Source organism: Pongo abelii, chromosome 20, assembly GCF_028885655.2.
Source record: "Pongo abelii isolate AG06213 chromosome 20, NHGRI_mPonAbe1-v2.0_pri, whole genome shotgun sequence".
In the NCBI taxonomy this organism is placed as follows: domain Eukaryota; kingdom Metazoa; phylum Chordata; class Mammalia; order Primates; family Hominidae; genus Pongo; species Pongo abelii.
In genome coordinates, this window is record NC_072005.2 from 18,192,392 (window position 1) to 18,218,963 (window position 26,572).

The 26,572-nt window shown below is 54.9% G+C and overlaps 1 protein-coding gene across 7 annotated transcripts in view; it reads left to right on the forward strand.

Annotated features, from left to right (window-relative positions):
• KCNN1 (potassium calcium-activated channel subfamily N member 1) overlaps window positions 1-26,572 on the forward strand; it is a 49,137-nt gene that overhangs the window by 14,302 nt on the left and 8,263 nt on the right. For 5 of the 7 annotated variants that reach the window (XM_054538750.2, XM_024237857.3, XM_054538749.2 and 2 more), the window contains 6 exons: window positions 8,227-8,709; window positions 9,628-9,723; window positions 15,863-16,281; window positions 19,485-19,626; window positions 22,501-22,611; window positions 23,789-23,916. In XM_054538750.2, the coding sequence (XP_054394725.1) occupies window positions 8,227-8,709; window positions 9,628-9,723; window positions 15,863-16,281; window positions 19,485-19,626; window positions 22,501-22,611; window positions 23,789-23,916 (1,379 nt within the window). Of the gene's footprint in view, window positions 1-1,606; window positions 1,818-8,226; window positions 8,710-9,627; window positions 9,724-15,862; window positions 16,282-19,484; window positions 19,627-22,500; window positions 22,612-23,788; window positions 23,917-26,572 lie in introns of those variants that run through there. The other 2 variants (XM_024237856.3, XR_008516190.1) reach the window with 2 other exon arrangements.

A 26,572-nucleotide genomic window follows, 5' to 3' on the forward strand; every position in this document is an offset into this window, starting at 1 on the left:
CCTGAGGGAGCTGTGGGTGGCTCCAATGTTGTGCTTTAGAAAGGATTCCTGGTGGTCCAGGCAGGAGAACAGCAAGTGCAAAGGCCTGGAGATGGGAACCGTGGCGAGGGGAGACTGAGAAGGCTTGGCTGGAGGTCGGAGTGCTGGTGAGTCCGTGGAGAGATGTAAGACGGGTGGCTGGTTCTCAGGTGTGGGTGAAAACCCACCCCTTCGGGGTCCCCACGACCCCTTTCTTGCTCTGCAGTGACTCTCAAAACTGCTTGTGTCTGGTCAGATCACTCGTAACAGCCCCCTGTTACTGATCCTATCTGGCCCTGCCTGGTACCTCTGTGGATCTGACCGGGACCACCCAGGCCTCTATTTCCTGATTGTCACAGCCCTGGGTATTGTCACCACGGCCGGGCCTTGTGCAGAGCAGTCTGGACAGGCTGGGATGAGGAACAGGCTCTCCAGGGGAGGGAACAAAGGTCCTGTCTGAGACTCTGAGCCATCACCTGGCCCTTCTGTGACTCACCGCCACCCTCAGCCCATGCAGCTATCCCTCATTCATGCATTCCTTCCTTCCTTCCTTCCTTCCTTCATTCAGTCCAACTGTTTTCTGAGCTCTGCAAAGGAAACACAGAAGACAGCCTCCCTCAGGAATAAACACTCAGATGTTCCTGACCTGGGCCAAAGCTCTGGGCTGGGAAGAAAACAGATGGAGGGTGTGGGAGAGAGATAGGGGGTGGGATCTGCTGGCTCCAGGAAGCCCCCAGGCTGGTGGGGGACAGAGCTGAACACAGTCACCCTAAGCCTGGTGGGAACAGGGTGAGGCAGAGGCAGAGGCAGTAAGACTGGAAGAGGAGGAAGGAAGAGCTCCCTACCCACTGGTCCCCAAAGCTCCCTGGAGCCGCCATTAACTTTGAATGAATGAGTCGGCCAAGTTCAGCCTGGGTGCTGGGGGAAGGAGCACTGTTTTGGGGACCCCCAGCCCTGGTGATCTCAAACTCCCTGGGGCTCTGGCTTCCTGTCATCCTGGAAATGGGTGTTGGAGGTTAGGACTGGGTGGCCTGATCCAGACGGGCGTCTCTCCTCCCACAGAAGGTGGCCTCTAACCGAGTGCCCCAGCATGTACCCAGTCCCACCCCTGGAAGCCCCTACACCTGGCTCCCAGGCACCCCCCAACTTGTAATCACCCTAGTCCCCCTCACGGCTCCCCTATGCAGAGCTAGACCCCGGAGGAGGTCGTTTGAGGGGCAGGCATTGAGTTGCTTTGCAAAATTGTCTTTCAGCTGATGCTTACGGGGAGGACAGTCCCCAGGCGTGCAAAGGTTGACAGAGCGGCTGAAGTTTGGGACCTAATTTTGGGGAGGGGGTATAGTTAGGAGGTCCGGAGGGCTGTTGGGGGCGGGGGTTGGAGCTTCACCAAGGTCCTCCCCGTCGTACGGGGCAAGAGGGGGAGTTCGAAGACCAGCCGCATGCCGGGGGGTTGCAGGGGGCGCCGGGGAATGTGGGATCTTTAAATGTGGGCGGGGCTTGCGGGGTCGTCGAAGGCGGTGCCAACCCGGGCTCGGCCAATCGGCGGCGGCTCCCGCGTCGCACCGCCCCCTTCTCTCCCGGCCCGGGCGGGCGCTCGCCCCCCGCCGGGCCCGTGGACTGGGCGGCGGGGGATGCGCCTGCCGCCGCCGCCCCCGGCCCCGCCGCCCCCGGGCCCCGCGCCCGCTCGCTGCTGCCCGCCCCGTCCGCGACCCCGGCTCCGGCTCCCGACTGGGGGTCCGCGGCCACGCGGGACCCTCTCCCCTCCAGCCTTGTCCGCCCGCTCGGGCCGAGCCCCGCAGGTACAGGGTGGGATGGGTGAGGGTGCGGGAGGATCCAGGTTCTGCAGCTCAGGGCGCCCAAGGAGGGAGGCACGTCTCAGAGGGGGACGCGGTTTGGGGCAGGGGCCAAGAAGGAGGGTCTCCGTGCGGTCCGGAGCCTAGGAGACACAGGAAAGGTGGGGGGAATGAATGCATGTACATTGCCCGAGTGAGTGAGGATCCACGCACCCCCATCCTGGGAGGGGGAGGGTGCAGGGTTCACTTTGGGGGAGGGCAGAGCTGTGAGTCTCCAAACTCCACAGATAGGGTTGGAGGTCGGGGAGCTCTCAGGGATGGACAGTGACCCGCAATGACTTGGGAATGGGAGGGAGGCGACCCACCACTGGCCCCTGGATCCAGGGGTTGGGGCACTCAGGGAGGGGTCAGGAAACCGCGTCTTCCAGCTCTCCCTGGACAGAAGTCCCGGACCCAGCTCGGGGCACTGCCCCTGCTGTTCTGGAGGGCTGGCCAGCAGATAGGAGTTCCCGAGGCTGGGGTCTGAGCGGAGAGGCTGATGGAGATGCATCAGAATGGAGGGCCCCCGAGGGAGGCAGCCTCCGGGAGAGCAGGCTAATTGCACCCTGCTGGCTGCTGGCAGGCTCCTGGCGGGTGGTGATGGGGGGATCGGGCGGGCAGCCAGCGCCTTGCTGCACTGGCTCCTGGGCGGCCCATGGGACAGGAGGGCAGGCAGTGGCTGTCTGCCCTGCAGAGCTAGGGCCCTAGGATTATTGGGGGAAGGGAGGGGTGGGGGTGGTGGCGGGAAGGGGGATCCTCGGAGACCTTCCTCAACCTCAGCAGGGACACCCGGACTCTGGCTGCGCCCGCTGGGGACTCACAACAGGCCCACATGTCCCAGAAGTTTCTGCTGTGTGCTGATCTGGTTGTGGTACCCGGAGGCCCCTGGGTGTGCATCTGGGGGGCAGGGGCGGTCTGCCTTGGGGACTGAGGAGCAGGGAGCACCTTCTCTTGGTCCAGTTCTGAAGAACAGAAATCAATGGCACGAAGCTCTTACAGCCTGCAAAGCATTTGCCATGCGAGATCTCACTCTGTTCTGACACCAACACTCGTAGTGGGGGGGTGGGGGGGAGGCACCATAAGGAACCTTTTACAAAGCAGGTGGCTGAGGAGTGGGCAGTAACTTGCTCCCTGGCAGGGGTACCTAGGGCCCCTCCTCAGTGGCTGCCTCAACCAACCTGTCATTTGTAAAAATGCTCGCTGGAGGGCCCTGGGGACCTGGCTGGGATTCTGTCTCTTCCCATGTCCTGTTGGGTGGGGAATCTAAGGAGCCATCAGCCCTGCTCCCTGCTACCCTCATCCTCTCCTCAAGAGCTCTCTTGGGTCCCCCCAGGCCCACCAGATTCCCCCAGAAGTGTGTGTCTCCAGGGAGGGTGTGGAAGTGGGTCTCTGCTCATCCCCCCCACCCCAGGCTTCAGGGAAGGGAGCTCTCATGACAAGACACAGTAGTAAAAGTAAGGCAATATCAAAGACCTTCCAACCCAAATACACCCCATAGGATGTTTGTTTGTCGTTCGTTAGAGACAGAGTATTGCTAGTTGTCCAGGCTGGTCTCGAGCTCCTGGGCTCAAGTGATCTCCTGCCTCAGCCTCCTGAATAGCTGGAACTATAGGTGTATACCTAGCTAATAGGGTGGTATTCCTCACTTGGCAAACCCAGGGCTGTTACCCAGAAAAACATACCCTTTCATGGACATCCAAACCTTGGCTGAGGGTTCCCAGGGGCTCCTGGGTCTCTGGGAATCCCTGAGGGTCCCAGGGACTCCAGTGTTAGGCCCAGATTGCAGTGGGGGAGGGGATGTGCACTCAGGAATGGGGAAGGCCCAGGCACTCATCAGTTCTGTGCTCCAAGCTAGTGGCTTCTCGAGGGCAGGACCAGGCCGGTTCCCCTCCCAGAAAGCAGACCCTGCCACCTGCCACGCCTGGATGGCACTAATTTAGTCCCTGCTTTTGCTGGCTGGGTGACCTTGGGCAAAAGGTGCTGAGCTTCTCTGAGCTCTGTCTCCTGTCTGTAAAATGGGAATGGGAATGGAATGCCACCTTGCTCACCGGTGGTGATAGGGATTAAATGTGATCATTCTGATCTCAGGCTCAAAGCACAGTAAGAGCCCGGTCCACAGTAACGTGGTGGGTGCCAGGAAAGCCCTCCACCCCTCCACCCCACCACCCCTCCACCCTCTTGGAAGCCACCTGCCATTTCTCTCCTCCTCCCCACCCCCTCCCTGCCCAGGGCACCTTAGGACGCAGCTGCCAGGCGAGGAGGAACATGGCAGACACACGGCTGAATTTGGCCCATGCGTCGGGTGGCTGAGTCACATCCCCAAATTGCATCTTCATTGGTGCGTTTCAGAAGGTCGTTTGCAGAGGCCCTCGGAGGCCTACACCCCCTCTGGGTTCTGTCTGCCAGGCCACCCGCTTCTCATCCCTGTGCCCCCAATCCCCAGCCGGGGAAATTTTGCACCCTCGGGGATGGTGGAAGGGGTGCCTGGGTTTTCCTGGGCCCCCTGGAGGAGGGCAGGATCTAGGGTCCCTGTGTGCACCCTAGTGCAAGCTCCCAGCCCCACCTGGTAGCCAGCGGATGTTCAGGCGGTGGGCAGGAGTTTGAGCCTCGGAGCAGAAGGCCCACCTAAGTGTTTGTGAGGTTAGGGAAAGATCAGGTCAGCCTCATAAACTGTCAAATGCTGGACCCACGAAGCCAGGCCTTATAGACTGTGAAGTGCTGGGCCGGCAGGAGGTCAGGCCTGATAAACTGGGAAGTACCAGGCCACATGATGCTAGGCCTCATAAACTGGGAAGTGCTGGGCCTGCGGGAGGTCAGGCCTTACAAGCTGTGAAGTGCCTGGTCACAGGAAACCACAGCCTGATTGATGTGACGGGTGAGGGTGGGAAAGGGTGGGACAAGTTCTGAGACTCATGAGGTCACCTGACCATCGAAGGAATGATTTTTTTTTTTTTTGGTGACAGGGTCTCTGTCATCCAGGCTGGAATGCAGTGGCATGATCTCGGCTCACTGCAACCTCCACTTCCCGGGTTCAAGTGATTCTTGTGCCTTAGCCTCCCAAGTAGCTGGGATGACAGGTGCCCACCACCACACCCGGCTAATTTTTGTATTTTTAGTAGAGACAGGGTTTCACTATGTTGGCCAGGCTGGTCTCAAACTCCTGACCTCAGGTGATCCACCCGCCTCGGCCTCCCAAAGTGCTGGGATTACAGGTGTGAGCCACCAAGCCCAGCTGGTTTTGCCATGTTGGCCAAGCTGGTCTTGAACTCCTGACCTCAAGTGATCCACCCGCCTCAGCCTCCCAAAGTGCTGGGATTACAGGCATGAGCCACCGCGCCTGGCCACGAAGGAATGATTCTTGCACTCCTGTGTGCTGACACCAGTATCAGGAGACACATGGTGAGGGAAAGACACAGTGTGGGGGGTGCCGGACAAAGGCATAGGTGGTCCTGCAATGTGTGCGGCGGCCAAAGTCACCCATGTCCCACCCAGCAGTGTAGCTCACTTTTTCTTTTTTTTTTGTTTGAGACAGAGTCTCACTCTGTTGCCCAGGCTGGAGTGCAGTGGCGTGATCTCAGCTCACTGCAGCCTCCACCTCCCGGGTTCAAGCAATTCTCCTGCCTCAGCCTCCCAAGTAGCTGGGATTACAGGTGACCACCACCACACCCAGCTAATTTTTGTAGTTTTAGTAGAGACAAGATTTCTCCATGTTGGCCAGGCTGGCCTCAAACTCCTGACCTCAAATGATCTACCCACCTCGGCCTCCCAAAGTGCTGGGATTATAGACGTGAGCCACCGCACCCAGCCAGTGTGGCTCATCTTGCTGTGTCCTGGAATGACGATCTGTTAGTCTGTCACCCCCAGTGGGGGTGGGAAGTGTCCTGCCTGTGCACACAGCTGCCCCCCAACCCTTCTCCCAGGCCTGGCACATGGGGGACCTCCAGTGCATGCTATTGTGACCATTTCAAAGGGGATAACACTTGGCCCTCCACCCACCCCTGCCCAGCTTGTTGGGAAAATCTCACAAAGGAGCCGGGTCCAGAATCTTCCTTGCAAGGAGAAGGTGTGTCTTCAGGCAGGTTTTTTTTTTTTTTTTTTTTTTTTGAGACGGAGTTTTGATCTTGTTGCCCAGGCTGGAGTGCAACGGCATGATCTCGGCTCACTGCAACCTCCGCCTCCCGGGTTCAAGCGATTCTCCTGTCTCAACCTCCTGAGTAGCTGGGATTACAGGCATGGGCCACCACGCCCGGCTAATTTTTTGTCTTTTTAGTAGAGACGGGGTTTCACCATGTTGGTCAGGCTGGTCTCGAACTCCTGACCTCAGATGATCTGCCCACTTTGGCCTCCCAAAGTGCTGGGATTCCAGGCGTGAGGCACCCCGCCCGGCCCAGGCAGGTTCTTTCACAACATCATGCCACAGTTTCCCCATCTGTAAAACTGGCCAAATCCCAGGACCCACTTCTTGGCAGTATTAGGATTCAGGAGAACATTTACATAAAGAATGGAGCCTGGGACCGGGCTCAGTGGCTCATGCCTATAATCCCAACACTTTGGGAGGACGAGGAGGGAGGATCACTGGAGCCCAGGAGTTCCAGAGCAGCCTGGGCAATGTAGCAAGGCCTGATCTCTACTAGAAATAAAAATAAATCATCTATGGCCATACCACCCCGAACACTCCTGATCTCATCTGATATTGGAAAAATAAATCATTAGCTGGGGGTGGTGGTGCATACCTGTAGTCCTGGCTACTTCGGAGGCTGAGGTGGGAGGATCGCTTGAGCCCAGGAGTCTGAGGCTGCAGTGAGCTAGGATTGCCCCACTGCACTCCAGCCTAGGCTACAGAGCAGGCAAGGGGTGCATTTGAGGGTCTGAGATACTGGGCTGGGCAGGGCAGGGGAGAATCTGACAAGTTGGATCCAGAGACTCAGAGAGCCTCATCAGTGCCTTGGTGAGCATGATGACTGTGTCACCGTCATTGAGGTCCCTGCTGTCACACATGATACCACAGGACATTGCTCTGTAATCACACAGGGTGCTTTTCAAATAGCCTGGCAGGGAAACAGGCTGGCCTGAGATCATAGAGCCCAGCCAAGCATGTCTTATGTCTTACAAAGCCCTGCAGAATCGATTCCAGATCTTGGAGTTAAATCCTGCATTGCCACACTAGTCCTGGAATCTGTTTGGAGATTATGGATCCCCTCCTGCCTGGGCAGGAGGGAGCCTCAGGATCTCTGTAGCCACAGCTAGGGTCCCTAATGTCCCATAGGCCACAGTGCAGGAGCCTACAAATGCACGAGGCACAGTGAGGTGAGGTTAACTCATCTAGGAGTCTGAAGGTTGGAAGAGGATGAGCTCAGATGAAAACCACCTTGTAAGCATAATGTTAGCCACCCTATCCCCCCAGGCAAGCCCGTTGGTAGATTTCATCTTCCAGCATTCAGCAAGTGTTTCCTGAGTGTCATCTGTTTGCTAGGCATTGTTCTAGGTGCTTGGATACACATAAAGTCAGCAGGCAGAGGGCACAGCCTGTGCAAGGGCTCTGAGAAGGATGAACTTGTTGGAATCTGGTGATTGGGAGACCATTGTGTCTGGAGGGATTGGGTCTGGGGAGAGTAAGAAGGACGAGATAGGTGGGAACCAGATACAGAGGGCCCCTTGGCCATAGTGAAGAGTTTGGTGTTTTATTTTGTTTTTGTTTTTTTTTTAGAGATCAGGTCTTGTTATGTTGTCCAGGCTGGATTTAAACTCCCAGGCTCAAGTGATCCTCTAGTCTCAGCTTCTAAGTAGCTGTGATTACAAGTGTGCACCACTGGGCCCAGCTCTGGAGTTTCTTTGTTCTTTTTCTTCTTTTTTTTTTTTTTTTTTTTGAGACATAGTCGCACTCTGCCACCCAGGCTGGAGTGCAAGGGCATGATCTTGGCTCACTACAGCCTCTGCTTCCTGGGTTCAAGCGATTCTTCTCTCTCAGCCTCCCAAGTAGCTGGGACTATAGGCATGCACCACTACGCCTGGCTAATTTTTGTATTTTTAGTAGAGACTGGCTTTCACCATGTTGGCCAGGCCAGTTTCAAACTCCTGACCTCAAGTGGAGTTTCTGCCTTGGCCTCCTAAGTAGCTGCAATTACCAGAGCTGCACCACCGTGCCCGGCTCTCTGGAGTTGATTTTTTCAATGAGATGGCACTGGGGAGCCATGGCAGGGCTTTGAGCGGGGGAGGGATTCAGGCTGACTCGGATGTTTCTGAGATGGTAAACCCACGTGTCAGCACTCTGGGCCACTCCCAAACTTAGAACATTCTGGGATGGCCGGGATGGTCCTTGCCTTTCTGATCAGTAAGCTGGACCCTGCTGTGACCATGTCCATCTGTGCCCTTGCAGGTCAGTGCAGGAGCCCAGCCGCTGAGCCATGCCGGGCCCCGGGCGGCCTGCAGCGAGCCCAACCCCTGCACCCAGGTAGTCATGAACAGCCACAGCTACAATGGCAGCGTGGGGCGGCCGCTGGGCAGCGGGCCGGGCGCCCTGGGACGAGACCCTCCGGACCCCGAGGCCGGCCACCCCCCACAACCCCCGCACAGCCCGGGCCTCCAGGTGGTAGTGGCCAAGAGTGAGCCAGCCCGGCCCTCACCCGGCAGCCCCCGGGGGCAGCCCCAGGACCAGGACGATGACGAGGATGATGAGGAAGATGAGGCCGGCAGGCAGAGGGCCTCGGGGAAACCCTCAAATGTTGGCCACCGCCTGGGCCACCGGCGGGCGCTCTTCGAGAAGCGGAAGCGCCTCAGCGACTATGCCCTCATTTTCGGCATGTTTGGCATCGTCGTCATGGTGACAGAGACCGAGCTGTCCTGGGGGGTGTACACCAAGGTAGGCGTGGTCCTCCCCCAGGCACTCCAGGGAGGTTCCACTGAGCCCGCCTAGCTTTCTTGACATGGAGTTGGGGGTGGCAGGGCCCCCCAGGAGATAGGGAGTGTTAGGGGGCTCCCGGAGGTGAGGGCTCCCTGGCCTTCTGCATACCCACCTCCGGGAAGGCAGCAGGGAGGCTGCACATGGGGAGGGAAGGTTCCAGCCCATTCCCTGGCCAGGTGTCAAGGGGCTGCACCCTGGCTTAAGGCGGAGGGGGGCTTCCCCCCAGGACAGGGGTTCCCCAGAGTAGGCCTGCTCTGGGGAGCAACAGAAGAGCTTCCTCCCCTTCCGAGAGTGAGTGCGTCCAGGTTACAAGCCTGGCTGTGGGTTCCCTCATGCCACCTAGAATGTGTGAGGATGGAGAGATATCAGGGCTGTGTCAGCCTATAAACTGTGAAGTGCCGAGGCTGGATGAGGTCTGGCCTTGTGAACTGTGATGTGCTGTGCCCATGTGAAGCCAGGCCTTATAAAGTGTGACGTGCTGTCCCCATGTGAGGCCAGGCCTTATAAACTGTGACCTGTCCCCATGTGAGGCCAGGCCTTATAAACTGTGAAGTGCTGTGCCCAAGTGAAGCCAGGCCTCATAAACTGTGAAGCACTGGACACATCTTGCTGTCAGCCCAGTCCCTAGGAATAAGGACAGGAGAGCACCGCTTCCTGAACACAGCACCTGCTGCACGCCCAGCCCTGATAAGCTGTTTCACACACAGTGGCCCCAGGACTGGGGAACTAGCAGAAATTCGGGGTACAGTGGGAGAAGCCACTGGGAAGAGCCCCATTTGGGTGACTCTCATGCCCGGGAGCCAGGGTAAGGGGATGGGAGGGCCGCCGGCCCACTGCCTCCAGCGTCCATCCGGCTGTGTCCTGTCTCTTTACCAGGAGTCTCTGTACTCATTCGCACTCAAATGCCTCATCAGCCTCTCCACGGCCATCCTGCTGGGTCTCGTTGTCCTCTACCATGCCCGGGAGATCCAGGTCAGTGCTGAATGCTGCAGGAAGCAGCTCCTCTCCTCAAACCCCAGATCCCCCCACGCCAGCCCACCTTGGACCCCAAAACATAAAAGGATGAATAATTGGCTTCTGATAGAAAAAAGATCTCCATAAAGACACACAGTTTCCATCATTCTAGATTTCCTTGAAACACACATCTGTGTTTTAATTTTCATTGATTATTTACAAAAAAGAACAGGTAGTGAGAAAGTGAGGGGATGAGCTGGGACCCTGGGACACACGAGTTGTTTCCAGGCTGGAGTGCAGTGGTGCGATCTTGGCTCACTGCAACCTCTGCCTCCTGGGTTCAAGCGATTCTTCTGCCTCAGCCTCCCGAGTAGCTGGGATTACAGGTGCATGGCACCACACCTTACTAATTTTTGTATTTCTAGTAGAGACGGAGTTTCACCATGTTGGCCAGGCTGGTCTCGAACTCCTAACCTCCAGTGATCCACCCATCTCAGCCTCCCAAAGTGCTAGGATTACAGGTGTCAGCCACTGCTCCTGGCCTATTTGTTTAGTTTTTGAGACAGGGTCTCACTCTGTTGCCCAGGCTGGAGTGCAGTGATGCAGTCATAGCTTTGACCTCTTGTGTTCAAGAGATTTTCCTGCCACAGCCTCCTGAGTAGCTGGGAATACAGCTACGCACCACCACGCCTGGCTAATTTTTGTATTGTCTTATCGGTGTCTCGCCATATTGCCCAGGCTGGCCTCAAACTCGTGGGCTCAAGTGATCGGCCCACCTCACCCTCCCAAAGTGTTGGGACTTTACAGACATGAGCCACCATGCCCGGCTGCACAGGCATGTTGATAACAGCACTGTTCAAAGTAGCCAAAAATCACACCTGTGATCCCAGCACTTTGGGAGGCCGAGGCGGGTGGATCACTTGAGGTCAGGAGTTCAAGACCAGCCTGGTCAACATGGTGAAACTCCGTCTCTACAAAAATACAAAAATTAGCTAGGCATGATATCGGGTGCACGTAATCCCAGCTACTCGGGAGGCTGAGGCGGGAGAATCACTTGAACCTGGGAGGCAGAGGTTGCAGTGAGCTGAGATCGAACCATTGCACTCCAGCCTGGGTGAGAGAGCAAGACTCCATCTCAAAAAAACAAAAATACAAAGTAGCCAAAAAGCAGAAACAACATCCAAATGTCCATCCAGGCATGAATGGATAAATAAAATGTAGTACACCTGTACAATGGACAATTAATCAACCTTTTTCAACCTTTTTTTTGAGACGGAGTTTCACTGTTGTTGCCCAGGCTGGAGTGCAATGGCATGATCTCCAGCTCACCGCAACCTATGCCTCCTGGGTTCAAGCAATTCTCCTGCCTCAGCCTCCCGAGCAGCTGGGATTACAGGCATGTGCTACCACACCCAGCTAATTTTGTATTTTTAGTAGAGACGGGGTTTCTCCATGTTGGTCAGGGTGGTCTCAAACTCCCAACCTCAGGTGATCTGCCCGCCTCGGCCTCCCAAGGTGCTGGGATTACAGGCGTGAGCCACCACGCCCAGCATAACCTTTTTTTTTTTTTTTTTGAGATGGAGTCTCACTCTGTTGCCCAGGCTGGAGTGCGGTGGCGTGATCTTGGCTCACTGCAACCTCCGCTTCCCAGGTTCAAGTGATTCTCCTGCCTCGGTCTCCTGAGTGGCTGGGATTACAGGTGCCTGCCACCACGCCTGGCTAATTTTTGTATTTTTAGTACAGATGGGGTTTCACCATATTGGCCAGGCTGGTCTCGAACTCCTGACCTCAGGTGATCCTCCCACCTCGGCCTCCCAAAGTGCTGGGATTACAAGCGTGAGCCACCATGCCTGGCCTATTCAACCTTAACAAAAGAACGAAACAGCAAAACAGCAGAAATGTATTGTCTGAAAGTTCTGGAGTACAGAAGTCTGAGATCAAGGTGTTAGTAGGGTTGGTTCCTTCTGATAGCCATAAGAGAGAATCCGTCCCAGGCCTCTCTCCTAGCTTTTGGTTGCTGCTGGCAATTTTGGGGGTTCTCAGCTTAGGAGATGTGTCACTCCAGTCTCTGCCTTGAGGATCACATGATGTTCTCCCTTTGAATGTCTGTGTCCAAATTTCCCCTTTTTAAAAGAAGAACTCCAGTCATTATTGGATTAGGGCCCACTGTAATTAGATGATTCCACTTTTTTTTTTTGAGACAGAGTTTCGCTCTGTCACCCACACTGGAATGCAGTGGCTTGATCACAGATCACTGCAGCCTCGACATCCTGGGCTTACACAGTCCTCCCACCTCAGCCACCAGGTAGCTGGGATTACAAGCACTTGACACCATGCCCAGCTAATTTTTAAATTTTTTGCTTTTTTTGTAGAAAGGGGGTCTTACCGTGTTGGCCAGGCTGGTCTTGAACTCCTGGGCTGAAGCGATCCTCCCGCTTCAGCTTCCCAAAGTGCTGGGATTTCAGGCGTGAGCCACTATGCCTGGCCTGATTCCAGCTTAACTTCATTTTAACTAGCCGACCTCGTTACAATGACCTCATTTAACGAGATGACCTCCATAAAGACCTTATCTCCATATAAGAGCACATTCAGAGGTACTAGATGTCAAGATGCCAACGTGTCTTTTTCAGCAGAACACAAATCAACCTATAACAATTTCTGATACTGAACATGGATGAATCTCAGAAATACGATGATCAGCAGAAGAACCCAGACATAAAAGGCCAGAAATCGTATGCTTCCATTTATGTGAAATTTTCAGAAGATGCAAATCCGCAGAGACAGAAAGGAGATTAGTGGTTGCCGGGGGCTGGGAAAGGAGCGACTGCTAATGGGGACAGGGCTCCCTTTTGGGGTGATGGAAGTGTTCTGAAATTAGATAGAAGAGGTGTACTAAATGCCACTGAATTGTGCACTTTAAATGGGAGAATTGTACGGTTTGTGAATTTCATATATGTATACTTGTTTTTTTTTTTTTTTGAGATGGCGTCTTGCTCTGTCACGGAGGCTGGAGTGCAGTGGTGCGATCCCAGCTCATCGCAACCTCTGCCTCCTGGGTTCAAGTGTTTCTCCTGCCTCAGCCTCCCAAGTAGCTGGGATTACAGGTACCTGCCACCACACCTGGCCAATTTTTGTATTTTTCGTAGAGATGGGGTTTCACCATGTTGGCCAGGCTGGTCTTGAACTCCTGACCTCGTGTTCCACCCGCCTCAGCCTTCCAAAGTGTTGGGATTACAGGCGTGAGCCACTGCCCAGCCTGTTTTTTTTTTTGTTTTTTTTTTTTTAAACACAGGATCTCGTTCTGTCGCCCAGGCTGGAGTACAGTGGTGCAGTCAGAGCTCACTGCAGCTTATACCTCCTGGGATCAAGGAGTCCTTCTGCCTCAGCCTTCCAAGTAGCTGGACCACAGGCACAGACCACCATGCCCAGCTAAATGTAAAACCTTATATATACAGATATATAAAATCATACATATATAAAGACAGGATTTTCCTATGTTGCCCAGGCTGGTCTCGAACTCCTGGGCTAGAGTGATCCTCCGGCCTCGGCCTCCTAAAGTGTTGGGATTATAGGTGTGAGCCACAGACCCGGCTTTTTTTTTTTTTTTTACTGTAATTCAGGCTGGACACAGTGACTCACGCAGGAGGATCACTCGAGCACAGGAGTTCGAGATCAGCCTGGGCAACATGGCAAAACACCATCTCTACACAAAAATTTTTTAAACAGTTGGCCAGGCATGGTGGTACACATCTGTAGTTCCAGCTACTTGGGAGGTTGAGGTGGGAGGATCACCTGAGCCCAGGGAGGTCAAGGCTGCAGTGAGCCATGATCACGCCACTGCACACCAGCCTGGGGGACAGAATGAGACTCCCTCTCAAAACAAAAAACAAAACAAAACAAACAAACAAACAAACAAAATGGAGGCAGTATGGAAGGCAACATAGCAAGACCCCCTCCTCTTAAAAAAAAAAAAAAAAAAAGGCCGGGCTCACGACTGTAATCCCAGCACTTTGGGAAGCCGAGGCGGGTGGATCACGAGGTCAGGAGATCGAGACCATCCTGGCTAACACGGTGAAACCCTGTCTGTACTAAAAATACAAAACATTAGCCAGGCGTGGTGGCGGGCGCCTGTAGTCCCAGCTATTCGGGAGGCTGAGGCAGGAGAATGGCGAGAACCCGGGTGTAGGAGCTCGCAGCGAGCCGAGATCGCGCCACTGCACCCCAGCCTGGGCAACGGAGCAAGACTCCATCTCAAAAAAAAAAAAAAAAGGGGAGAAGTTAGAGGCTCCAGTAAGCTATGATCCCGCCAGAGCAGGACCGGGTCTCAAAAAAAAGGGCGGGGGTTGGGGGAGGGGGCGTGGCCGCATTCCTGATGATACCTTTTGCCTCCAGCTCCAATATGATTGGTCCCGGCTCCGTAACTGACAGATGTTATGTATCTTGGCGCTCCGCTCACCTCCCCTAGGACTGACCCTGGACATGGCCAGGGTACCCCATGGAGGGCCCGGGGGAGCAGTGGCGCTGCAGGGTGTCCTTTATGTCAACGCTTAGCCGATGTGCGAGCGGAGGAGGCCCCTAGAACGCGCGGCCGCCACATTTTAAGGAAGTGACTTTTTTTTCTTTTTCTTATTTTAGAATGACTTTATTGCTTCTTATTTTTAAAATGACACGTGAAAAAGGAAAAAAAGATACTTAGGAGTTATGCACACGTTCAGAAGGAAGAGAAAAGTACAGTGAAGGGCTGGGCACGCACACCTGGAATCTCAGCACTTTGGGAGGCTGAGGTGGGAGGACTGCTGGAGCCTAGGAGTTCAAAACCAGCTTGCGGAACAGAGCGAGTCCCCATCTCTGCATAAATTTTCTTTTTCTTTTCTTTTTTTTTTTTTTTATCGAGACAGAGTCTCACTCTGTTGCCCAGGCTGGAGTGCAGTGGCGCAATCTTGGCTCACTGCAACCTCTGCCTCCCAGGTTCAAATGATTCTTGTGCGTCAGCCTCTCAAGGCTGAAGATTACAGGCACCCGCCACCACACCTGGCTAATTTTTTTTTTTTTGTATTTTTAGTAGAGACAGGGTTTTGCCATGTTGCCTAGGCTGGTCTCAAACTCCTGGCCTCAAGCAGTCCTCCTGCCTCCCAAAGCACTGGTATTACAGGCAGGAGCCACTGCGCCCATTCTGTTTCCACTTTTGGAGGCTGTGAATAGTGCTGTTGTGAATGTGTCTGTCCAAGGGTTTGCTTAAACACTTGTTTTAATTTCTCTTGAGTCTGTCTAGGAGTGGGATTGCTGGGTCATTAGTAACTCTATGTTGAACTTTTTGGGGAACACTCATCTGATATTTCGTTCGAATTGTGGCCAGTGCTGAGAACTAGAGAGTTTTGCATACGAGGTCACGTTTCTGACTTCTCTTGGAAAAATTTGAAGCTGGTGCAGTTGCTCACACCTGTGATTCCAGCACTCTGGGAGGCTGAGGCAGGAGGACACCTGAGGCCAGGAGTTTTAGACCAGCCTGGGCAAAATAAGGAGACCCCATCTCTACAGGAAATTTAAAAAATTAGCCAGGCATGGTGTTACATGCCTGTAATCCCAGCTCCTCAGGAGGAGGCTGAGGCGGCAGGACCACTTGAGCCCAGGAGGTCAAGATTGCAGTGAGCTGTGATTGCACCACTGCACTCCAGTCCAGGCACAGAGCAAGACCTTGTCTCCAAAAAAAGGAAAAAGAAAAGAAAAATCCTCGCCAGGCACAGTGGCTCACACCTATAATCCCAGCACTTTGGGAGGCCGAGGCATGTGGATCACTTGAAGTCAGGAGTTCGAGACCAGCCTGGCCAACATGGTGAAACCCGGTATCTACTAAAAATACAAAAATTAGCCGGGCATGGTGGCAGGCACCTGTAATCCCAGCTACTCGGGAAGCTGAGGCAGGAGAATTGCTTGAACCCGTGAGACGGAGGTTGCAGTGAGCAGAGATCGTGCCATTGCACTCCAGCCTGGGCAATAAGAGCAAAACTCCATCTCAGAAAAAAAAAAAAAGAAAGAAAAATCCGAGCCTGTGGGGTTTCAGGCCAGGCTGACGTCACTCTCTGGGGGCACGTGGGGCTGGGCAGGGAGCGCGGCGCGTGTCTGACACCCATGGCTGGCTCCCTCCCGCCCTCCACAGCTGTTCATGGTGGACAACGGGGCTGATGACTGGCGCATCGCCATGACCTGCGAGCGCGTGTTCCTCATCTCACTGGAGCTGGCAGTGTGCGCCATTCACCCGGTGCCTGGCCACTACCGCTTCACGTGGACAGCGCGGCTGGCCTTCACGTACGCGCCCTCGGTGGCCGAGGCCGACGTGGATGTGCTGCTGTCCATCCCCATGTTCCTGCGCCTCTACCTGCTGGGCCGGGTGATGCTACTGCACAGCAAAATCTTCACGGACGCCTCGAGCCGCAGCATCGGGGCCCTCAACAAGATCACCTTCAACACGCGCTTCGTCATGAAGACGCTCATGACCATCTGCCCCGGCACCGTCCTGCTGGTCTTCAGCATCTCCTCCTGGATCATCGCAGCCTGGACCGTGCGCGTCTGCGAGAGGTGCGACCCCCGCCCCTGGAGCCCCCCATCCCCCAGCCCCCGTCTCCCTGGACCTCCGTGCCCATTCGTGATTTCACTGACCCTGGGCCCCTCCGGACCCTGGCCATTGCTTCTGTCTCCCCGACTGCAAGACACGTGTGGTGCCTCCTGTCTTCCAGTTTGTGGCTTCAGTAATCATCCTCCCTGGGGACCTAGCCCTGTGTCCCCAGCTGCCTTCAACCAGGGAGGGACTCCAGCTCCCTCTCCCTCATCCTCTCTGCCAGAGTCTCCCAAGCCTCCTTCTCCCAGCCCCTCAGCTCCCTGGGAGGCTGACTCCCGATCTCTGGGAGGCTGACTCCTGATCTCTGTCCCCCGGGGGGCGCAGGCAGCAGGCACAGGGATGCCTCCCTCTCCCCTCTGTCTCCCACCTCCCACGTTTAACCAGCTTTCATTTTCCCCTCTGCCCGCTTCACTGGACTTTAGGGAAAACATGTGAGTCCCACCCTCGGCTGAGCTGTGTGCGCAGAGCAGCCCCTGCCACCACTGCCGCCATCCCTGACCCGCTAGGAATTTAAGATTAGCTGCCGCAAGGGGAGGGAGGCAGGGAGAACGGCCCGGCAGGGTGGGTCGTGGTAAGTCCCCCCATCGCGGGGGCAGGCCACTCCGCTGGGCGTCCTCTCCGAGCCTCGGGGCCCTTGTATCCGAAGGGTGGGGGATTAAGGAAGGGCTTGGCTCTGATGTTGTGTTTGGGCAGATGACCCCTGGGAGCTCTGTTGTTTCCTCCCAAGACTTAAATGGATCTGGGGTGGGCTGGGTGCGGTGGTGGTGCCTGTGATCTCAGCTACTCGGGAGGCTGAGGCAGGAGAATCGCTTGAACCTGGGACGCGGAGGTTGCAGTAAGCTGAGATTGCGCCACTGCACTCCCGTCAAAAAAAAAAAGACAAATAAATGGGTCTGGGGTGAAGGAAAACCGGCTGCGCCTTTGGGACCTCCAAGCAGGAGGGAGTCTGTTGTGAATACCCCTAGGAGGTGATGGGCCATCAACCCGATTTACAGAGAGGGAAATTGAGGCTCTGGGGGGCAAAGGGACTTGCCCGGAGGCCTGAGTCCCGGCAGTCTCAGAGGCAGGAGGGGCTCCGCCAGGCCTGGGATGTGAGGGTGACTTATCTGGGAAAGGGTCTCCCTGCCATGTGCCTAGCTGGTGGAGGCCCTGGACGGGTCCCTAGCTGGACCCCTGCTTGCCCTCAGCACCCTATCCTCATCTCTCCACCCAGCCCCCACCCCCCATACTCCCACGGGCCCGGCCTGGGCCTGAGGCCTGGCTCTCAGGGATGAAAGGCCCAGTTTCTCCGGCTGTCAAGGCTTCCAGGGGTCTCCTTGGGCCCTTGATGTTTCCCCATGCAGCTCCCACACCCCTGATGGGTGGGGTCAGAACTAGGGTCAGGGGTATGGGGTGCCCCTCATCAGGTATCCCTGAGGTCCAAGCTGGGTCCTTGCAGGGCTCTGGGGGGTTGGGGCACGGGGCAGGGCTGGCAGGCAGCCAATCCTAAATTCTGAGCCTGGCGACAAAATGCTTGAAGCCCCCTTGCCTGCCTCGCTCGGACCCACCCCCGCCTCCCGCATGTCCCCCAGCCCTGCTCCTGGGTGGTCCCGCGGCACCCCCCACCATCGCTCTGTCTGGATCTGGGGCTCACCCACCCACCGACTAGAGGGCACCCCCTCCCCGCCCCTCCTGCCCTCTGGGGGTCAGGCAGCTTGGGACTCATATGTTTTGGTGTAAGATGGGGGTCAGTCAGCTGGGCGCTGTGGCTCATGCCTGTAATCCCAGCACTTTGGGAGGCCGAGGCGGGTGGATCACGAGATCAGCAGATTGAGACCATCCTGGCTAACGTGGTGAAACCCTGTCTCTACTAAAAATACAAAAAAGTATATTAGCCGGGCATGGTGGCGGATGCGTGTAGTCCCAGCTACTCGGGAGGCTGAAGCAGGAGAATCGCTTGAACCCGGGAGGTGGAGGTTGCAGTGAGCCAAGATCATGCCACTACACTCCAGCCTGGGCAACAGAGAGAGATACTGTCTCAAAAAAAAAAAAGATGGGGTCAGTCCCTGGGCCTTTACCCAGCAAGCGTCCTAGAAGCCCAGACTGGAGGTGCCTGGAGTGGCATTCGACTTCCGCGGGAGTGAAGACCCCCAAATGCCAGTCTTTGGGGAGCCTACATCTCCTTCCCTCTGGAGCCTGACCCCAGCCCTATCCTTGGGCTGTGTCACCCACTGTGCCTGGCACAGGCCTCCCCTGAAGATCCTGCTCTATCCAGGCCACTTCCTTAGTGCTACCCCAGTTGGCCTCTGACCTTGAACCCCCCAGAGGCTGGCTTGGGGCTCAGATGATCTAAGCCCTGGGAAGGAGTGGGTTAGCTGGAAGCCAGGTCAGAGGGGGCCTAGTCCCCAGAAAAAGGCCAAGGGGATTTGGGGACTGAGAGCTGAGTGGAAACAGATCCTAGAGCCACCCCCAGACCCAGAGAGCCAAGCCCTCCGCCCCCTGGCATGGCCACAGGCAGAACCTCTTTGCAGCCCCTCTGGCCGAAGTCCCAAACCCGGCTGTGACCAGGACTAAGTTTTCAGTCTTGGGGCCTGTCTCCCTGGGTCCCAAATATAGCCCCAGGCATCTCCCCAGCGCCAAAGCCGATGCCCCTCTCTTCCCAATCCCCAGATGCAACATAGGTTGAGTTGGGGGACTCATGCTGTCCTCCAGTCTATGTCCTTCCTATATGGGCGTCCCTTCTTCGCTCGAGCCCCAGGTGGTGATCCTCCAGCCTCCCACCTCCTCCAGTCCTCCTCCCTCCTTGGGGCCTCGCTGGCTGGGGAAGTTCTTCCTGGTGTCTGACCTGAATCCTTGCCTCCACCTTCTGCCGCTTCTGGTGCTGTGGTCACCCGTCCCCCTATCTGTGTGTGTCTGTCGTTGGGAGGGGGATTGTATGTTCATACAACCTCACCTGGGCCCCTCTCTGCCCCATTCAGGGAAGCAGCTTGGGGGGCAGGCAAAGGGAATGTGGAAGGGCTGTAGAGGGGAGAGGGTGCGCCTGTCCTGTACCCACAGGACATGGCCCCAACACAGCGAGGTGGACTCAGGGCCCTCCAGCCCTGGCGCCGCCCCAGGGGGTGTGATGAAGGCAGAAGGGATGGTATAGACTGAACCCTCCCTCTTCCCACTCTGGCTCCCCCAGGTACCACGACAAGCAAGAAGTGACCAGCAACTTCCTGGGGGCCATGTGGCTGATTTCCATCACCTTCCTCTCCATCGGCTACGGCGACATGGTGCCCCACACCTACTGTGGGAAGGGTGTGTGCCTGCTCACTGGCATCATGGTAAGGGTGAGGGTCCATGTATATGATCCTGGGAGGTCCAGCCAGCCGCCCGCTCCAACAGCCCTTGCATACGCCTTGCTGACAGGGTGCTCACCCCATCACGAGCTGTGCCTGATCAGCGTCCCTCCGTCTGTCAGTCCACCCCTCCTCTGCTCTGCTCTTTTCCTCTGACGTCACATGGAAGCCACACCCACAGGCTTCCTGGGACATCTCCCTGCGGTCCTTCCAGATCTAGATATGCAGCTCCCACCATGCCTGCCCAGTAAGAAGCTGCGGTCCACTCTGACCAGAGAGTCACTGTCACCCCTTTATTCTCTACAGCCCGATTTATTCACAGCCTTTGGATCCAGGGCAAGGGGCTTGATGCTGATGTGCCTTAGTTTCCTCAGCTGTGACCAGTGCTACTTCCTCTGCTTTGCAAGGGCTAAGTCGGTTATTTATGTGAGAATCCCAGAGCTGTGAATGCCATGGACACGCTATAAATACCTGCTGGGGGCCGGGGGTGGTGGCTCACGCCTGTAATCCCAGCACTTCGGGAGGCCAAGGTGGGCAGATCAACTGAGGTTGGGAGTTTGAGATCAGCCTGTGACCAACATGGAGAAACCCCGTCTCTACTAAAAATACAAAAATAGCCAGGAGTGGTGGCTCACACCTGTAATCCCAGTACTTTGGGAGGCCAAGGCGGGTGGATCACGAGGTCAGGAGTTCGAGACCAGCCTGGCCAACGTGGTGAGACCCTGTCTCTACTAAAAATACAAAATTAGCCGGGCATGGCGGCGGGTGCCTGCAATCCCAGCTACTAGGGAGGCTGAGGCATGAGAATTGCTTGAACCTGGGAGGTGGAGGTTGCGGTGAGCAGAGATCACGTCATTGCACTCCAGCCTGGGCAACCAGAGTGAATTAAGTCTCAAAAAAAAAAAAAAAAGTGGGCTGTGTCCTCTGCAGCCCAAACCCCGTTCCTTAGCTGACTTTCGGGGTGTTCCCTGAGTTTTTCGTGACAGTGGGCGCAGGCAGCACCCCGTCTCCCTGAAGGATTCTCAAGTCTGCCGTGGGTCCCTGTGAACACCCTTTCACGCTCATTGCTTTCTCTTTTCCCTGATTCAATCATCGGGGTCCCTGCCCATCCCCTCTTTCCAGAGCCTTCTTTCTCTCCAGACATGTTTTATGCCCATGCCAACAAATGCTTTTCCATGTTTTATTTTATTTTTATGTTTTTATAAAGATGGGGTCTCACTATGTTGCCCAGGCTGGTCATGAACTTCTGGGCTCAAGTGATCCTCCTGCTTGGGCCTCCCAAGGTGCTGGAGTTACAGGCCTAAGCAACTGCACTTGGCCCATGTCCGACTCTTTTTTTTTCATTGAGATGGAGTCTCACTCTGTTGCCCAGCCTGGAGTGCAATGGCACGATCTCAGCTCACTGCAACCTCCGCCTCCCGGGTTCAAGCCATTCTCCTGCCTCAGCTTCCTGAGTAGCTGGGATTACAGGCACCTGCCACCAGGCTCGGCTAATTTTTCTATTTTTAGTAGAGACAGGGTTTCATCATGCTGGCCAGTCTGGTCTTGAACTCCCAACCTCAGATCATCCACCTGCCTCAGCCTCCCAAAGTGCTGGGATTACAGGCATGACGCCACCACGCTGGCCCCCTTTTTTTTTTTTTTTGAGATGGAGTCTCGCTCTGTCGCCCAGGCTGGAATGCAGTGGCGTGATCTCAGCTCACTGCAACCTTCGCCTCCCAGGTTCAAGCGATTCTCCTGCCTCAGCCTCCCGAGTAGCTGGGATGACAGGCACCTGCCACCAGGCCTGGCTAATTTTTGTATTTTTAGTAGAGACAGGGTTTCACCAGGTTGACCAGGCTGGTCTCGAACTCTTGACCTCAGGTGATCCGCCCACCTCGGCCTCCCAAAGTCCTGGGATTACACGTGCAAGCCAATGCACCTGGTCCACGTCTGGCTTTTTGCTGGCAGCCCAGCGTGGGTCCCTCCCTGCTGTTGCAGAGCCGTTGTCCATTCCTTTTCCTTGCTGTCTAGTATTCTAGGTGGAGGTTTCCAGCAAGTCGCTCTGTCTCAGTTGACAGGGCTTTTTCTGAGAACAGGCTTCTGGGTCCTCTCAAAACCTTTGTTCTGGCCTGGAAACCGAGACAGGGTTTCCTCCGGGAGCCCCTGCTTGTGCTCTAGGCCAACCCTGCTCAAGCTCAGGGTGTTGGCATCTAAATGGCTCATGCCTGTAATCCCAGCACTTTGGGAGGCCGAGGTGGGTGGATCATTTGAGGCAAAGTGTCCGAGACCAGCGTGGGCAACATAGTGAGACCCCATATCTCTACCAAAAAAAAAAACAGGGCCAGGCACAGTGGCTTACACCTGTACTCCCAGCACTTTGGGAGGCCAAGGCGGGTGGATCACCTGTCAGGAGTTCGAGACCAGCCTGACCAACATGGTGAAACCCCCCTCTCTACTAAACACACACACGCACACACACACAATTAGCGAGATGTGGTGGTGCATGCTTCTAGTTCCAGCTACTCAGGAGGCTGAGGCAGGAGAATCGCTTGAACCTGGGAGGTGGAGGTTGCAGTGAGCTGAGATTGTGCCACTGCACTCCAGCCTGGGCGACAGAGGGAGACTCCATCTCAAAAAAAAGAATCGTCCTACCTCCTGGAGTTGTTGGGGGTCCAATGAGCTAACGTGTGGGACATGGTTCCCCCTGACATTTGATGAATAGGAAACGAGTAGACCTGGAGTCAGTGAGCTCAGCAGATAGAATCCACTCACACTGCTGGCTCAGAGAATGGGGAGGCTGCAATCTGGGCAGGCTTCCTGGAGGAGGGAGTGACCTCAAGACAGGACGCTGATGTGCCCCCTCTGCCCTGCACACAGGGAGCTGGCTGTACCGCGCTCGTGGTGGCTGTGGTGGCCCGGAAGCTGGAGCTCACCAAGGCTGAGAAGCACGTGCACAACTTCATGATGGACACTCAGCTCACCAAGCGGGTGAGGACCGCGGTTCCCATGGAGGCCGCCTCCTGGCCTTGTCAGCGAGCGTAGAACTTCCCTGCTTTCCCTCTGTATGTGCTGGGCACACTCATGTGCCCATGGGTTACCATGCAGCCCCGTGTCAAGACTGTGCTGGCTTTGGGAGGCCAAGGCAGGTGGATCACCTAAGGTCAGGAGTTCGAGACCAGCCTGGCCAACATGGCGAAATCCCATCTCTACTAAAAATACAAAAATTGGCCTGGCATGGTGACGGACGCCTGTAGTCCCATCCACTTGGGAGTCTGAGGCAGGAGAATCGCTTGAGCCTGGGAAGCGGAGGCTGCAGTAAGCCAAGACAGCACCACTGCACTCGAGCCTAGGTGACAGAGCAAGACTCCGTCTTAAAAAAAAAAAAAAAAAGACTGTGCTTGGCTCTGCCACCACGCACCCATCTGTGAGTAATGCACAGAGAGACATCATGGTATCTACCCTTGTGCCCAGTCATGTCCAGCCATGGGCATTCAGCAAGAGGCTTGGGCCGGACTGCCATATGCAATTTGAGAGCTGCCTGACCCTAGCAGGTTGACTGCTCTGTACCTCAGCTTCCCCATATAGAAAATGAGGGAAATAAAAACACACGCCGATTCACTGAGTTAACATCTGCATCATGGCCGGGCGTGGTGGCTCACGCCTGTAATCCCAGCACTTTAGGAGGCCGAGGTGGGCGGATCACTTGAGCTCAGGAGTTCAAAACCAGCCTGGCCAACATGATGAAACCCCATCTCTAGTAAAAATACAAAAATTAGCTGGGCATGATCGCAGGCGCCTGTAATCCCAGCTACTAGGGAGAGTGAGGCAGGAGAATCATTTGAACCTGGGAGGTGGAGGTTGCAGTGAGGCAAGATCGTGCCACTGCATTCCAGTCTGGGCCAAAGAGCCTCAAAAAACAAACAAACAAACAAACATAAAAAACATTTGCATGGTGCATAGAAGGGGCCTGGCCCATCATGAGTGATGTGTGTTAGGTATACACACGCTGCACAGACACTGTGCAAGCATGGCCCTGCCTTATAGCCCAGGGACCCTGAGAGGCATTTCCAGAAGTTTCTAGAGGTTTCTGGAAGATTCTAGACATTTCTGGAGCCTTTTGGAATTTCGTGCCAACCCTGAGGAATTGTTCCTTTTCTGGCCCCAGGTCAAAAACGCCGCTGCTAACGTTCTCAGGGAGACGTGGCTCATCTACAAACACACCAGGCTGGTGAAGAAGCCAGACCAAGCCCGGGTTCGGAAACACCAGCGTAAGTTCCTCCAAGCCATCCATCAGTAAGTCCAGCACCTTTCCAGCTCACATTTCTGTGTCCACATGGCGCGGAGGCAGCCCTCGCAGCTCTGTGTGGCCTCTTCATGGCTCCCTGCCAGGGACGGGTGGTCAGTTGGTTGGGGCCTGCATCTTCTGAGCTGGGTGGATGGGAGGATCTTCAGAGGGAGGCAGATGATGAGGTCTGCTAAGTCATGGACACGACTCAGTAAGTGGCAGGACGTATATTTTATTCTCTGGAATAACCAGGATAATTCTTACCCTTTAGACTTTGAAGCGATTTCCTCTTTTTGCTTTGTCTGCCAGGAAGCTCATAGTTAAATCCATGGTCTGATCCATGGGATCATGTGGGGTAACTAGAAATGAATTGGGCCAGGTGCGGTGGCTCATGCCTGTAATCCCAGCACTTTGGGAGGCAGGAAGATTGCTTGAGTCCAGGAGTTCAACACCATCCTTGGCAATACAGGGAGACCCCATCTCTACAAAAACTAAGAACTTAGCTGGGTGTGGTGGTGTGCCTCTGTGGTCCCAGATACTCGAGAGGCTGAGATGGAAGGATCACTTGAGTCTGCAGGGTCAAGGCTGCAGTGAGCCATGATTACGCCACTGCACTCAGCTGGATTACGGAGTGAGACCTTGTCTCAAAAAAAAAAAAAAAAAAGAAAGAAAAGAGAAAGAAAAAAAAGGCCAGGCGCGATGGCTCACGCCTGTAATCCCAGCACTTTGGGAGGCCGAGGAGGGTGGATCACGAGGTCAGGAGATCCAGACCATCCTGGCTAACACAGTGAAACCCCGTCTCTACTAAAAATACAAAAAATTAGCCAGGCGTGGTGGCGAACGCCTGTAGTCCCAGCTACCCGGGAGGCTGAGGCAGGAGAATGGCATGAACCCAGGAGGCAGAGCTTGCAGTGAGCCGAGATTGTGCCACTGCACTCCAGCCTGGGTGACAGAGTGAGACTCCGTCTCAAAAAAAAAAAAGAGAAAGAAAAAAAAGAAGAAAGAAATTGCTCGATTTCCTATGTTGTTTCTTTGCCCTGAGAATTATTTAATAAAGTAGCTCTAAATCCTTGGCTGCTCATTGAAGTCACCAGGGGGCTTTTCAAAAATCCCAAGAGCCACATCCAACATCAGTTACTTAGTAGAGTCTGGGTTGCGGTCTGGGTTTACATTTAAATTCCTCAAATGACTGCTTGGTTGGGCATGGTGGCTCACACTTATAATCCCTGCACTTTGGGAGGCCAAGGAGGGAAGACTGATTGAGGCCAAGATTTGGAAACCAGCCTGGGCAACATAGTAAGACCCCACTCTATGTAAAAATTAAAAAATAAAGCTCGGTGTGGTGACTCACACCTCGTAATCCCAGCACTTTGGGAGGCTGAGCCAGGAGGATCGCTTGAGGCCAGGAGTTTGCAACCAGCCTGAGCAACAAAGTGAGACCCCGTCTCTACAAAAATAAAAAAATTAGCCCAGTGTGGTGGCATGTGTCTATGGTCCCAGCTACCCAGGAGGCTGAGGTGGGAGGATAACTTGAGCCCAGAAGGTCAAGGTTGCAGTGAGCTGTGATTGCGCCACTGCACTCCAGCCTGGGCCACAGAACAAGACCTTGCCTTCAAAAACTATATATGGCTGGGCGCAGTGGCTCACGCCTGTAATCCCAGCACTTTGGGAGGCCGAGGCAGGTGGATCACCCGATGTCAGCCTGACCAACATGGTGAAACCTTGTCTCTACTAAAAATATAAAAATTAGCCGGGCGTGGTGGCACGTGCCTGTAGGTTGCGGTGAGCTGAGGTCGCACCACTGCACTCCAGCCTGGGTGACAGAGTAAGACTCAGTCTCAAAAAATAAAAAATAAAATATATCAAAATAAGTAAATAAATAAAATTTCCTCAGGTGAGTCCAATATGCAGCCAGTCAGCAAACTTTTTCTGTAAAGGGCCAGATGGTAAATCTTTCAGGTTTTATGGGCCAGACCGTTTCTGTCCCACTCTTCAACTCTCTGCTGCTGAGGCAGGGAAGCAGTGAGGATAACCTGGTGTGGCCATGTTCCAAAGAAACCTTATTTTCCAAGACAGGCGGCCAGCTAGATTTGACCCACAGGCCATAATATGCTGACGACGATGCTGTCCACTAGAATATCATGTGAACAACATATATAATTTTAAATTTGCTAACAGCCACATTAGAAAAAAGTACAAAAGGCCGGGCACGGTGGTTCACGCTTGTAATCCCAGCACTTTGGGAGGCCGAGATGGGTGGATCATTTGAGGTCAGGAGTTCAAGACCAGCCTGACCAACAAGGTGAAACCCCATCTCTACTAAAAATACAAAAAAATTAGCTGAGCGTGGTGGCATATGCCTGTAGTCCCAGCTACTCGGGAGGCTGAGGCAGGAGAATCACATGAACCTGGGAAGCTGAAGTTGCAATGAGCCAAGATCACGCTGAGACAGTCCCCTGGACTGGCTTAGGTACAGAAGGGAGTGCAAGTGGGCGCAGTGGCTCACGCCTGTAATCCTTTTGGAGGCTGAGACGGGCGGATCACATGAGGTCAGGAGTTCGAAACCAACCTGACCACCATGGTGAAACCCCATCTCTACTAAAAATACAAAAATTAAACCAGGTGTGCTGGTGAGCGTCTGTAATCCCAGCTACTCAGAAGGCT